Below are 14,023 nucleotides of genomic sequence, written 5' to 3'. Positions count from 1 at the left end.
TTATCATTTTCTCGGTTCAATTCAAAAACTTGAACTGAACACCTATCTCAAAGGTTCCCAAATTCATTTGGTCTATTACTCACTTTTCATAGAAAAAAATTACTCAGTGCTCCCTGGCAATTGGACATTTTTTACTACAGCCCATAATCTAGGATAAAGCATACCTGGTTTTGTAGTTCCCTTGATTGGTCCAAGGCCCCCCAGGACGTGGCATTACCCATTTTAGGAAACACTAATTATCTCACACTAGGATAGGCCTTATTAGGGCACTAAGTCATGTCATGTCCAGTAACTTTTTTAAAAAAAACTATGTGCATGCTTATCTCGTGTCTAATGGGATTATCGGGTCTCGAGAGAAAAGTGCGCATGCAGTGTATTTGTATTCCCCTCAGTATTACATTCTCTTGGCTCACAGAGCTAATTTCCTTTCGCTAGCTCATTAACATTCACAGCCAGGGTTTGCTTTCACGTTCGTGGTCTCCTGATGAAACGCTGACTGCGAAGATGGGAGCTACTCATACCGTCTGCCCTTTGGTGTCTTCCAGGACTTTCTTCCCAGGAAGCCATCCTGTCCGAGGGGTGCAGGCAATGAAAGTTGGCAAGCTGCAATTACATCAAGGCATGTTTCCCGAAGCAATGAAGAACCTGAGACTGGTGAGTTCCCCGGGAGCTCGTGTTTCACAGCGCAACCTCCAGAGCAGAGGTTTATCGAGGGGGTGGAGACGGCCAGACCAGGACGACATCCAGGTTCACAGAGTGAAAATGGCCACTCCCGTGGGCAATGAGGAAAATACAGTTAGGATAACAACAAAAGTGACAAAAAATCAGAACTTGGGATAGGTAATTATGGGAGTCAAAGGCAAGTTTTCTAGAAGTAGGCTTGAGTGGAATTTAGCAATACATAAGTGGGTGTTACACGATGGGCAAAAGGAGGTCTGTGCCCTTGAGTTTATTACAGGATGGTCACCAGACGGCTGGGCAGGGTTCTCTGGTAAGCTGTTAGTGAACTTGTCTTCTCAGTCATGTCCGTTTTTGGGGGGTTGGAGGCGGTAGGGAGATCATAAAGAGTAACCAATCTTGCTGCGCATCAAGACCACTCCGGTGGGGAATCATCTGTGCAGTGAATCACAGTGGAGGGGAGAGCTTTCCCTTTCTGGTCTGATTGAGCGTGCTCAGTCAGTTAAATCAAGTAGCAGATATTTATGGAAGATCCACTATCTGAAATTTTGGACAGAAAAATAATTGGGCAAAATAAAGTCTCTAACCCAAAATATCTTCTCTTCAAGAAGGTATTTTATAAGTGATCAAGTTAATCCCTTACATTTGCATAGAAGGGCAAGTATTAATACACACATGATTTTATCTGGTGGCCACATGTAGTCAATGGGACAGACATTTCATTCCCATTTGAAAGTGAAAGCCCTAAGGCACGGAGACATCCAAAAGCTACTCCAAAGTCACACTGAGGCAGAGCCAGGTCTAGTTTGTTCCATTTAATTCAGCACATGTTCACTAAATGCTTCCATTAATCGGGATAAGACCCAATGCTGTCCTTGCAATCGAGCGGAGGAGACCGACCTGTGAAGAAGTCGTTAAATCCAGGCTGGACTCCAAGGCTCTGCTCTCCCCCCTGGCGGCACAGATGAGGTTTTCCAGTGGGACTCAGCACGGAGACATTTTTCAGAATTATCTGTGTTCCTCATGCCAAGTTGGAGGAAAATGTTAGGAGGAAATTCAAAAAGATCTGGGCCTTTCTTTCATGTCAGCCCTTAGCCACTGCGTGGAGAGCTCTGGAAGGAGACGCAGGATACCCTCCCTCCGCCGCAAAGATAAGCTGTTGGGGGTTATTAAATTTTGTTTTGTATAAATAATTTCAATTTATTTTAGATCAATTGCCATTTATGATATATCATATTTATCATCATCATATGAACAGTTTTATTGGGACATAATCCAACTATCATGAAATTCAATGGTTCAATCATATCAAGGAGTGTTGAACAATCATTGCCATGATCAGGTTTAGAACATTTCCTTTTTTCTTGAACTCCTTGTTACTAGCTCCCCATTTCCTCCCCGTCTCCCCTGCTGGACCCCCAAGGAACCATTAACCCAGTTACTCTCTCTATAGATTAACCACTCCTGGATGATTTCAGATGCCAAAAAACATACAAAAATATAAAACAAAGAGTAAAAAGTTAACAACAACAAGAAGATAAATTAGGGGGAACGCCAAGTTGGAAAGCAAACAGAAAATATTTTAAAAACTAGATCAACTTTAAAATGGGTCAAAAGAGAGATCAAAGGGTAAGGGGTTAGATTTTAACCTTTTATTATCTTTCATAGTCTACTTTCCAGTGCATTCTGTGTGATCACAAGGAATACAAGCCTGTTGGAACCTGGATAGACATCTAGACACAACTTTAGAGGGTAGCAGTGGGTGGGGCTGATGATGGTGGTTGTAAAGGCTCCTTCCAATGACCCTCCAAGTCCAGCTGGTGCCCATTTTCATTCTCTGTCATTCTTACGCCTCTTGTGAGCTTGCCCCTCCTCCGCCAGGAGATTTTTTGTGATAACCATTTTAGCAGCTCCTCCTGATGCCAAAGGCTAGGCCAAGCATTTGAAGGACGTTCTGGGAGCAGCATTCACATACCCATGATGAGGCCTAGTGGGACCCCAAATCTCTTGCCAGGTTCTGATTCCCAACCAAGAAGTAAATGTTCATCCCATAGAGTGTGATGCCGTTTAAAGAGCATTCGTATGCCCAGGGGTCACCTGAAGTCTGCAGGTTCAAGTTCCAGTCCCCGCACTTAGGGATTTTGTGACTTTCTCACAGCGAACATCAAGCCAGTTGCTGTTGATTCTGACTCGTGGCAAGCCTGGGTGTTGCAGAGTTGAACTGCCATGTGGGGTTTTCAGCAAGTTGCTTTAATCGCTCTGGACATAATTTTGTTTTAATGGGGATCATTCCTGCCCATCCCCCCATAATGGTTTCTAGAGTTCTCCATGAAATAGTAAGAGCTCGAACGTCACCAAGTCCCATGCACTTTGACCAGCTAAAGGGTCATAACTGTGACAGAAGCTCTCCTTCTCATCCCCCCACCCCTTGGCCCTTTAGCACAGGTACTGCTTGTTCGGGATATCCTGTGATCCTTGTTGAACAACTACATCACATACCTGCTTCCCAGCAGTTCCCCTGTGTTTGTCCCCCCAAGGTGAGTGGGGATCCTCCAGGGACCCCGGCTTGTGTGTCTCCCTGGTGCTGCCTCACACAGACACGCGCCAAATCCAGCTCCTTGTGGTTGGGTGCTGCCGAGCCCGTTCTGAAGCGCAGCGACCCTGTGTACAATGGGGCAGACCTCCACTTGCTCCTCTGCACCCTCGTAGGAGTCGTCATGTCCGAGCCTTAACAGCCACTGTGCCACCCATCCTGTCGAGGGCCTTGCTTTATTTGTTTGTTTGTCTGTCTGTTTGCTGCCTTTCTACTTTCCCAAGCATGGGGTCCTTTTCCAGGCACTAGTCTCTCCTGAGCACATGTCCAAAGTAGGTGAGATGAAGTCGCACCATCCTTGATTCTAAGGAGCATTCGGGCTGTTCTTTGTCCAAGACAGATTTATTTATACGTTCTTTATAGACAATTAGCCTGTACTTTCACGATTCTTCCCCGGCACTGTAATGTATGGTGTTCCCCCAAACCTAGCAGATTCTGTTAAATAGATACTTGAATGCAGGTTGTTTTTGGTTTTTGATGACTTTCCATGACTTATTGGGTAAGCACTGAACTGCTAACCGGCATGTCAGTTGGCGCTTGCTGCTCCCATACAGACCGACAGCCTCAGAAACCACTATGGGTAGGAATTGGTGGCAGTGGGTTTTTTCAGTTCTGAGGGGACTTTGAAAGCCCTACCTGTCCTCATTTTTCCAGCTGTTCTTTCTTGCATGGCTAATGGGCCAGGGTCTTCTCACAGACCTGGTGAGCGTTTGCTACCAAAGGTTCTACCTGAACATGTCCTCCTCTTTGCCAATCCACACAACCCGTGCATCGAGAGTCAGGCAGCTTCCTCCCACAGAAAGCCTCCAGAAAGGTCTTGAGCTTTCCCAAGACACGGGAGCCCAGAGAGGAGAACCAGAGGTACACTATGCCACTGGAAAGAGATGTGCTCTCCAGACGGACACCCCTGGAGAGTCTTTCCTGCCTTGGAAACCTGTGGGATAATGGAGTGAAATCACCGGAAAGGGATGATAAAGGCTGAGTGTGGAACAAAACTCAGAAAAGCTTCAGCTTCAGAATTTGTCACAGCTCCAATTAGAGCCCAGCCTGGCCCGGGAGGGGAAGCTACTCAGCCCTGCACCGATTGGTTTCCGCTGCCCTCTCCACTGGGCTCAGCAGAGAGTCTGATGATTGCCACCACAGGGCAGTCCTGGGGCCCTGCCCAGAGCTCCCCCGCTGCCTCCCAGCTCTAATCTACTTGCGTTTCTTTCCATTTATTTCTTGGGAGGATTTTGTTTGCTGCCAATTTGACTTGTTGGACCTCAAGGGCAACTGTTCTCACTTGGGCTGTCTTGTCAGTGAGCCTGTTTATTTCCCACGAGCTGTACATTTTCCAGGCCCCTCACCTCGGCCCACATCACTGCTTTGTTAGAAGTCAGATCCCCTTTCACTAACCACTGTTTTAAAAGTCAGATTAAACTCTCTACATTCTTAATTCTCACTTCATTTTGTGGAAGGATTTTATATTGGAGGGGGGGGGGGTGGACCTTTTTAGTATTCCTGGACCTGACCTTGGAGTGCAAGCCAGGAAGCTTCTGGGTGCAACAAGCTCTGGACTTTGCTCCGTGCTGACAATTAGCAGCCACTCAGCACGCCAGGGGCAGCTCAGAGCCCAGCCGCACGTGTCTCTGTCTACTCGTTTGCACTTGGATGTCCAGCCTGTGAGAATGGCTTATTGGAGACGTGAAGAGTCTGTTGTCCCCGCGTCTTTATCAGCGACAGCAATTCTGAACCTTATGTACTTTCTTGGGAATCTGATGAGAGCCGCTTCCTCAGCACACCATCGCTGTTATGTATTTTGTGGGAGATGGGTTTCTGAGTCCCTGAAGCCTCTCTCAGGAGTTTCCAAGTATCTACAGAAGCAGTTCCTCAATCTGTGGGTCGCGACCCCTTTGGGGTTGAAGGACCCTTTCACAGGGGTTCGCCCGATTCATAACAGTAGCAAAATGACGGTTTTGAAGTAACAACAAAAACAATTTTATGGTTGGGGGGATCACCACCACACGAGGAACTGTATGAAAGGATCACGGCACTAGGAAGGTTGAGAACCACTGGTCTACAGCCCCGGTGTTAAAAAGCCCTCCTCTGAATATGTGATGACAAAAACTTTAACAGATGAGCATTCTGACCAGCACAGAATTGTTTGTTCTTCTGGTCCTTTTCGATATTTTTTGCCAATATACTACAGAATTCAAGTTGATCAGTTCGCCTGTGGTCTTCCTTAATCATTGTCCAACTTTCACATGCCTCAGAGGTGACTGGAAATACCATGGTTTGACTCGGGCGCACACCCGGTAGGTCCTCGAGGTGACATCCTTGCTCTTCCCCAGTGTGAGCACCAGCAGGTGTGCCCAGTGCAACACCTCACTTCATTTCTTGACTGTGCTCCCATGCGTGTGGCATGTGGCCCAGCCAGATGCAGTCCTTGAGAACATCATTCTTTTTCCGCTTCTCCGGGGGCTGCCTGTGGGCCCGGTTTTGAGCATTGGGGCTTCCTGTGCAGAGCGGCAATCAGTACCGAGGGCTGCAGATGTTCTTTAATCAGCACGTGCTGCAAGTTCCCCGGTTTTCACCAAGCACGACGGTGTCATCGAAACTGCAGTTTGTTACTAAGCCTTCTTCCAGCCTTCATGCTGCATTCTTCTTCCTATACGTCATCTTCTCAGATTATCTGCCCAGAGCAGATTGAATAAGCACAGTGAAAGGACAGAACCCCGGAACATACCTTTTCTGATTTGAAGCCACAGAAGAGTCCCTTGTTCTGTGAGAATGACTGCCTCTTGGTCCACGTCCAGGTTCTGCTTGCGCTCAGTGAGATATTCTGGAATTCCCGTTCTTCATGAGGTCAAATTCCCATGATTGCTGTGTCAGGCTGGGCTGTCTAGAGGAACAAAACCAATGACACCCATCAATGCATCGGGAAGAGACTTATATCAAGAAGTAATCGCATATCAAGAAGGCCTCCCAGTCAAGTCCATGGGCCCAATCCTAGCCGGAGCCGTCTTTAGACGGCCAATGGCGCAGGGGTGAAGCAGGACACAGGAAGACGGCAGGCCAGTGAAGGCAGAGTCCCCCACGTGCAAGGTCAAGAGAGACATGGCACAGCACTGACAGCTCTCAGAGTTGGGCGACCTGCACGGGGCTGTCCCTGGAGGCAGGCACTGAGTCGCAGCAAACAGGGAGGCAAAGGGGCAGAGAGTGAGGGAGAAGTCCCCAGTGTGTCTCTTATAAAAAGGCGACGCCTCCTAGGAGGCATCATCAGACTGTGACTGCATCGCCAAGTGCAAGTTAACGTACACTTTCACTACCGCAATGGACACTGGTCAAAACGGGACACAGCCCAGGGGCCCTCTTCACAAGCGCTGGTTAAACAAGCACCAGGCTCCTGGAATTCTTCTCCACGATGAAAAGGAACAAACATGATGTAAGCAACAACCTGGGCGAATCGCTGGAAAATCATGTTGAGTGGAAAAGTCCAGTCCCCAAGGTTGAGTACTATATGACTCTCTTTCTGTAACACTCTCGAAATGAAGAGCAAAGTGACTGAAAAGAGGAACAGATTCTCGACTGCCAGAAGTTAAGAAGGAACAGGAAGTGTCCATAGTGGGCAGTGGGTGTGTCTACGTAAAAGGACAGCAGGAGCGGTCCCTTCTCGGGCTGGCAGCGTTCTGTGGTTTGGTTGTCTTGCTGTCAGTCTCCTGTGGCACTGTTGCACTGGACTCTACAGGATGTCGCATTGGGGGAGGGAAGGTAAAAGGTACAAGCTATGGTATCGTTTCTTGGAGCTGTCTGTGCATCTACACTTATGTCAAAATAGAAGTTTAATACAGTGGGGGAAATATGCTATGCCAACAATAATCACAAGAAAGATTGAGACAAAGATTTCGAAGCATAAATTGTCACCAGGGAAGGTCATTTTGTAAAGAGCGAGTGGTCAGACCTAACGGTGCATATAGCAACAGCTTCAAAATTCATTAAACAAAAATGGATAGAATGTCAACAAGAAATAGGTCAAACCAGGGAAGAAAATGAGGAGCTGATATCAAAGGCTCAAGTAGAAAGCAAATGTTTGGAGAATGACGATGGCAACACATGTACAAATGTGCTTGACACAATGGATGGATACATGGATTGGAATAAGAGTTGTAGGAACTCCCAATAAAATGATTTTTAAAATTAAAAAAGAAATAGGTTAAACCATCGCTGTAGTGCATAATTTCAGTACCCCTCTCAATAATTGGTAGGTCAATTGACAGAATCTCAGCGAAGATCCAGAAGACTTGACCACCACTGTTAACCAGTCTATAGAACATCCGTAGATCGCATCTTCCTTTCACGCAAAAGCTGATGTTTGCCGAGACAGACTGCACCCTGGGTCATGCAACAAGTCTCAATAAAAGTAAAGGGATTTACATCATACAGAGTAAGTTCTCGGACCACAGAGGTATTCAACTAGCAACCCAAACCACAAATACTGAAGGGGATGGGTTCTGAACATCCAACCTCTGTGTCTGGCCTGGTGCTTTGGACACTACCTTTATTTGTTTAGCTATGTCCCATCAGTGAAGGAACTGAGGCTCACGGAGAAGGCATGACTTCTTCAGGGACTCTGTAGGTCTCTTTAAGTCACTTCTTCCTGGGCATACTTGCTGGCCCCTCCTCTAACACCACCACCCCCCTCCGCCTTGGGCTTTGCATCTCCGTTACTCACAGAGTCTTGAGGCAGCGACCTGCTAGCTACCTTTCTCTCCCAGACTGCCCCAGAACTCCTCCCAGGGTAAGGACCATTCGTTTCCCCTGTAGCCACTCAGAATATTTACTGAATGAATCTATGGCTTGCTTCAAGTTAAGTTTTGCCTCCCAGGAATGCAAACCCTCCCAACTTACTCTGAGAGTCACACCAGCATGTGGAGTGGAGTGGAGTGAGCAGTGGGTCTGTTAGGGTCAGGGGAACCATCAATCCATCTGGACATTTTCTCTTGCAAGTTCTGAAGGGCCTTCTGTGGCCCAGCAGTTGTGTCGTGCATTCTAAATCATGCTTTTCCCATTCTGAATGCCCTTGGGCCACCTCCTTCTTTTTTTTCAAATAATAAATCACTTTACTGGGGGCTCTTACGTATACTATAATCAACCATACATCCGTTGTCTCAAGCAGACATGTACAATCATTGGCAACAACAATTTCTAAATATTATCTTTTTTTTAGTCTTCTTTCTTCCTGAGATAGGCAGAATTCAAAACCCACCCAAAGCTTGACTCGCATTTTTCCCTGTTATGATTTGATGCCAGAGGTTCTTATCAAGCCTACCTTTTTGCCTATGGTTTCCTACATTTAGGGGGGTTTCCTATGCGTAGGGGAGCCATTTATTTGATTCCTCAGGCTCATGGTAGAGAGTTTATGTGATCCTTGATAAGCTTAATATATTAACATTAAAAATTAATATGAACGACTTCTTATTTCTGAAAGTAAATCATAATTTGATTGAATTCACTTTATTTAATATATGACCATATTCTAAAATTACTTTTAAAAAATGATGTGAGGAGATTAAAATCAGTTCTGGGGACCCTTTCATTATTTCTGTGTGAATCATGCGCCTGCCATGTGGCAGACAATCTACACTGCCATTTCTCGGGTGACATTTAGCGTCTATATGTGGGTGCAGCACCCCCAACCCCCCCCTCCCTTGGAGGCTTCAAATGAGTCCTCTGTGAAAGATTATGAGCAGGCTCTTTTTAAGTGCTAACATTAAAAAAAATAAAATTTAATGGAAAGAGATAAGCTTTTCCCAATACAAGCCTACTTCAATTTTATATTTCCTTAGTCTGTTTTATATACTGCCGCAGGAAATTAAACCAAAATTGTCTTCTCTGACGCGTGCCTGTGTAGTTGTGGGGAGGACTGCAAGAAGGGAGCCAGGGGGCTGCAGAAAACCGTTCTCTGATCGGTCGGTGACTTACTGTCACTTTATTTTAGGGGCAGGACGTGCCGTGCATCTTTTCAGTGGACTGCCAGGGAGACCAAGCCTGTGGCCAGGACCACACAGGGCTGTCTCCTTGCATCGCTGGGAACTGGTTGCCCCAGCTCACCTGCACACACAGGTGATCCTCAGGGAAAAGACCGGGTGGCCTCCCTCACAAGGTCCACATTTCAGCTTCATGCACACACACCATGTCGCATCACGTGCCTACTAACCCAGTAATCCGCCACAGGGAAAATACCGCCCCCCCCCGTGTTGTCCTTGGGAGGATGCAGAGACCTGGTGGTCCCCGTGTAGCCTGGCAGAACTGTTCCGCAGAGGGTATCTTCGGGAAGCAGCCGTGGTGCTGCTGGGGGGAGCAGGTGGCCAGCCTCTCAGTTAGCAGCTGAATGCAAACCACTGGCACCCCGGATGCATGGTTTGCACCATGCTGAACGTTCCTACTTTCTCCTCTTTCTCTTCTACCCCTGACCCAGCACCCAGAGAACATTCTTCTGTTCACGTATTCCGTGTATCCAGATTTATCTGAAAGGAGCCCTCGTGCGCGGCCGCTAACGGAGAGGTCAGGGGTCAGAACCAGACAGATGAGTCACGGGAGAAAGATGTGGCAGTCTGCTTACATACAGGCTCCTGCCTGGAAAACCCTGCGAGGAAGCTCCACCCTGCCCTGCCAGCTTGCTGAATCCGAATCGACTCAACTGCACTGGGTTGGGTTTGAGGCTTATGTATGTTTACCTTCCGGACAGGGATGTGGGTGTTTCATGTGCGCGTTGGGTTTTTCCGATTGTGTCGCTCGCTCTCTTTAAATGGACACTCCAGCTATAGCATTTCTCTCTCTGCTTCTGGATACCCTCATGGATAAGATCCTCGAATCCTAGGATCTCACCTCCTACACATGCCACACGCCCAGCGGTCAGTTCCATGTCCCCGTCTTTTCTTGGCTTGCTGGGCTCGTCAACAGAGCGGAGATCCGGCCACAGCATTTTGCAGAGGCTATCTCCTCTGTGAGTCAATCAGACAAGCTCACGTCCTCCTCCGTGGGAGGGACTGGATAAAGAAAGGCCGGTGGACAACGAGAAGCTAGGGTGTGAAGGCTCCTGAGACCCCGGCCCAGGATGCTTACGGAGAGTATTTCTACCTTTGCAGGGTGAACTTGGCCTTCTTCTGGACTGACTACTTGTTAATGGGCAATGAAGGTGCTTGCTTTCTCTGCAACAAGCTTTCCAGTAAGGGCTTCTGGCAATTCATCTTTCTTACAGTGAATCACAAGTAACACACCTCTTATGCTGAATCACAAGCACTATCTAAACCTCTCTGCTAAAAAGAAAGGGAGAGAACATCTCAGGCTGCTTTCAAATAAAAGAACTTCCCAGGAATGGCCTGAAGCACCCCTCTGATCCCAGATGTACCCTCTCTTGACAGTTCTTTCATGCAGGTCTCTGCCTCAGACCTTAAGCTGCTCAGAACAACCAAGGATCCAGGGCAGTGCAGAGACAGTTGAATAAAACCCAACTTTTTTGTTCCTGAATGGCAGCGAACATTGATTCTTAATTTTCTGCTCAGAGGAATCTCAACTTGGCTGCTTCCAATTTGGCGGCCATACTCAGCTCTTCCTCTGCACTCCCCAAACACCCTTCCCGAGGCCCAGCCCCAGGTTTGCTGGCATGTCCGGGCACCCAGGACAGACCCGTCAGCCACTGGAGTCTACAAGACCCACAGTCCCGCCACCCGAGGTGCTGTCCGGCTCTAAAATATCTGCCTTTACAGATGTTCGTAGCCAAGAATCCCATCTCTAAGAATTTATCTGAAAAAACATTTACAGGTGTAAAAGGTAACATGTTGTGAGATCTATATTATCTCATAACAAAATATTGAATGTGATCTCAATTTCTAAGAGTGGTGTAGCAAAGAAAGCTAAACGGTTTGTCATTAAGTCTCTTCCAACTCATAGTGACCCACAGTGTGTCACAGTAGAACTGTGCTCAGAGGAATTTTCTGTGGTTGATTTTTTTTTTTTTTTTTGGAAATAGGTCACCAGGCTTTTACTCCAACACACCTGTAGGTAGATTTAACCCTCCAAACTTTCTGTTAACAACCAAATACATTCACCATCTGCGCCACCCAGAGACTCCAGTTTAGGAAACAATGGTATTATAAGCATGATGATGCCTTTGACAGTGATGTGGGCAAAGAATCTTGGCTATCCCCTGAAAGAACACGTGTTCTCCTGTGGAAGGCGCACAGCCAGAGTCCGCCTCAGAAGGGCGGGTGGTCAGAGTTCATCTCCTGTCCCCTGGACATGCTATCAGGAGGGGCCATATTCCTATCAGAGGACCTGATGCATGCCAACTTTAAAGGCCAACAGAAAGAGAGAGGGATCCTCAGTGAGACGGACTGACGCTGCGGCTGCCATAGCGGGCTCCCCCACAGGCAGGATTGCGTGGTCGGCACAGGATAGGGCACTGGTTGTTCTGCTGAACACCAACCAGCGTTGCTCTGAGTTAGAACCCACTAGTTCTGGCAGCAGCAACAACCATCGGGAGCCTGGTGGAAGCCTGAATTGCAATTCCTCTTGCAGTACTCTAACGCTGGCTCCTGAGCGGTGCAGTCGTTGACGAGCTCCTGCTGGAGGCCACGCCTCATTCTTAGAGTTGATGAGAACTGCTGTATGTGAGTCGGGACATTGGCGCCTCTCCTGAGGCTTCACAATACTGATGTGCAGCCAGAGCTGAATGCCACTGTGCTGTGTGCTTGATACGCTGCTGGCCAGCAGCTCTCTGAGCCCTGTCTCCACACCCCCGGGGACCTGGCACCCCATCAGTCACCCTCGTCCACCATTGGGTAGTGCAGAATGGCAGCTTGTGGGTGTCCTGGTGATCTGTTGCTGTAGAACAAACCATCTCAAAACTTAGAGTAAAGCAACTACCGTTTCACTGGGTGCACAGATGCTGTGGTTCAGAATTCATTCCAGCATAGCTGTGGTGCCTGACCTCCTTCCTGCAGTGTCTGCGGTTTCAGCCGGGAAACTAGAAGGCAGCTGTCTTTGGACAGGGGGCTGGAATTATCTGGGGAGCTTGTTACACATGTCTCTGGTGCCTGGGCTAGGATGAATGAAAAGATGGGCTCACTGGAACGATGGACCTCTCCATGGAGCTTGGATTTCCTTTGCCGCATGGAGGCTTGATTCCAGGGGACAATTATAAACAGAGCAGAGGCTACATGGCCTTTTGAACTAACCCTGGAAGCCAACAGCTTCAGTTCCACTGTCTTGCCAAAGTAGTCACAAGCCCACCCAGATTCAGGAATAGTTTAGCAATCACACTGGCACGATGGTGTGACACGGGGCGTGGAAAGGGGGGGGTTGGGAAATGCAAATGCTATACTGTCATGTGATGTTAATAGAAATATATGCGATGATCAAAATGCTTACAGCAGGACATTGAATGCAGCATACACACATGAAAACGTCTGCGGTGGTGCAACATGCTGTGTCATCTACCATGCATTACCGAGTCATACCAGCGGTTCTTGTTCGAGCTCGCTAACTACCCACAGTCCTGTGCAGTGACATCGGGGCAGATTAGTGTGGGTCACCAGCCCCCAAAGGACTTGAGTGAGGAGTCGGCCTGCTTTGAGACACCATATTCAGACGTCCCTCTTGTCAATCCCTGTCTGACTAAGAGAGCCGCAGTGCTGGGCGCCCAGGTGAACCCGTGGGGTCACCCAGCCATTAGCATCACGGGGAAAAGCTGGGGAGCAGACAGGGAGAGGCCTACCTACCTTGGAATCTAATCCGCTTTCTTTCCTTTCCATCTAGGCTTTTGACATTTTGAGAGTGACACATGGCAGAGAGCACAGCCTGATTGAAGATTTGATGCTTCTCTTAGAAGAATGTGAAGCCAACATGAGAGCAGCCTAAGGGCCCCGCCAGAGGGCCAGGGGTCCTCCTTTTATACTGCACGCCTTTGGAGCACACCCTCCCACTGTGTGCACTGCGCAAACCCCCTGCTAAAAATGCTACTCTGTGTCTGTGGAAGCACATAAAGGCAGGTCACAGCATCATTCATTGTAAGGAAGCACAATGCCAATAATTTTCTTAGGGAAGACATCAGTCAGTGTAAGACATGAAGAAGAAGAATTTATACATTATCAAGCGTTCAAGAGGGAGGAAGGGTGAGGCGGGAGGGAAAAATGAGGAGTTGATACCAAGGGCTCAAGTAGAAAGAAAATGTTTTGAGAATGATGATGGCAACATACGTACAAATGCGCTTGACACAATGGATGGATGGATTGTGATAAAAGCTGTACCAGCCCCCAATAAAATGGTTTTTTAATTGAAAAGTGCTAAAAAAATTAAAAATAAAATGTTCTCTTGAAATTGTTTTCTTTGCTTATTCACAATTGATTTTAACATTTAAGATCCCAATGCTTAAGTCAAAGACTCCTATTAAAAGCATGACAGTATATATGAGGATGTACCCCCAAACAAACAGAAAAGCTCTCCTGAGCAGAGCTTTCACAGCATGCATTTTTCCCACTAGGCGAGCATCAAGATCCTCACTCTGAGTTAGTGCACTCAGTGGCATTGCCTGGGAAGATTCTCTCTGGTCACAGTGAATTTTTTCATAAAAGTAGTTTCACTCGAACCTTGTTTTTTGTGATGGCCAGTTGAAGAGAACAGCATGCAACTATGAAATTTTGTTTCCTGTTCTGGAAAAATGCCTCAGGAACTTTTGTGATGTTGAACACAGCTTCCAAGGATAGTGCTATG

At 47.4% G+C, this 14,023-nt stretch overlaps 1 protein-coding gene across 2 annotated transcripts in view; it reads left to right on the top strand.

The window, feature by feature from the left end:
- SMYD3 (SET and MYND domain containing 3) overlaps positions 1-13,616 on the top strand; it is a 769,033-nt gene extending 755,417 nt beyond the window's left edge. For both annotated transcript variants that reach the window (XM_075540594.1, XM_075540595.1), the window contains 2 exons: positions 546-654; positions 13,070-13,616. In XM_075540594.1, the coding sequence (XP_075396709.1) occupies positions 546-654; positions 13,070-13,171 (211 nt within the window). In that variant the 3' untranslated portion in view covers positions 13,172-13,616. The remainder of the gene's footprint in view (positions 1-545; positions 655-13,069) is intronic.
- The last annotated feature ends 407 nt before the right edge of the window (positions 13,617-14,023 follow it).

The sequence above is a fragment of the Tenrec ecaudatus genome, chromosome 1 (assembly GCF_050624435.1).
Source record: "Tenrec ecaudatus isolate mTenEca1 chromosome 1, mTenEca1.hap1, whole genome shotgun sequence".
NCBI lineage: Eukaryota > Metazoa > Chordata > Mammalia > Afrosoricida > Tenrecidae > Tenrec > Tenrec ecaudatus.
This window is presented reverse-complemented; position numbering and strand designations above follow the sequence as displayed.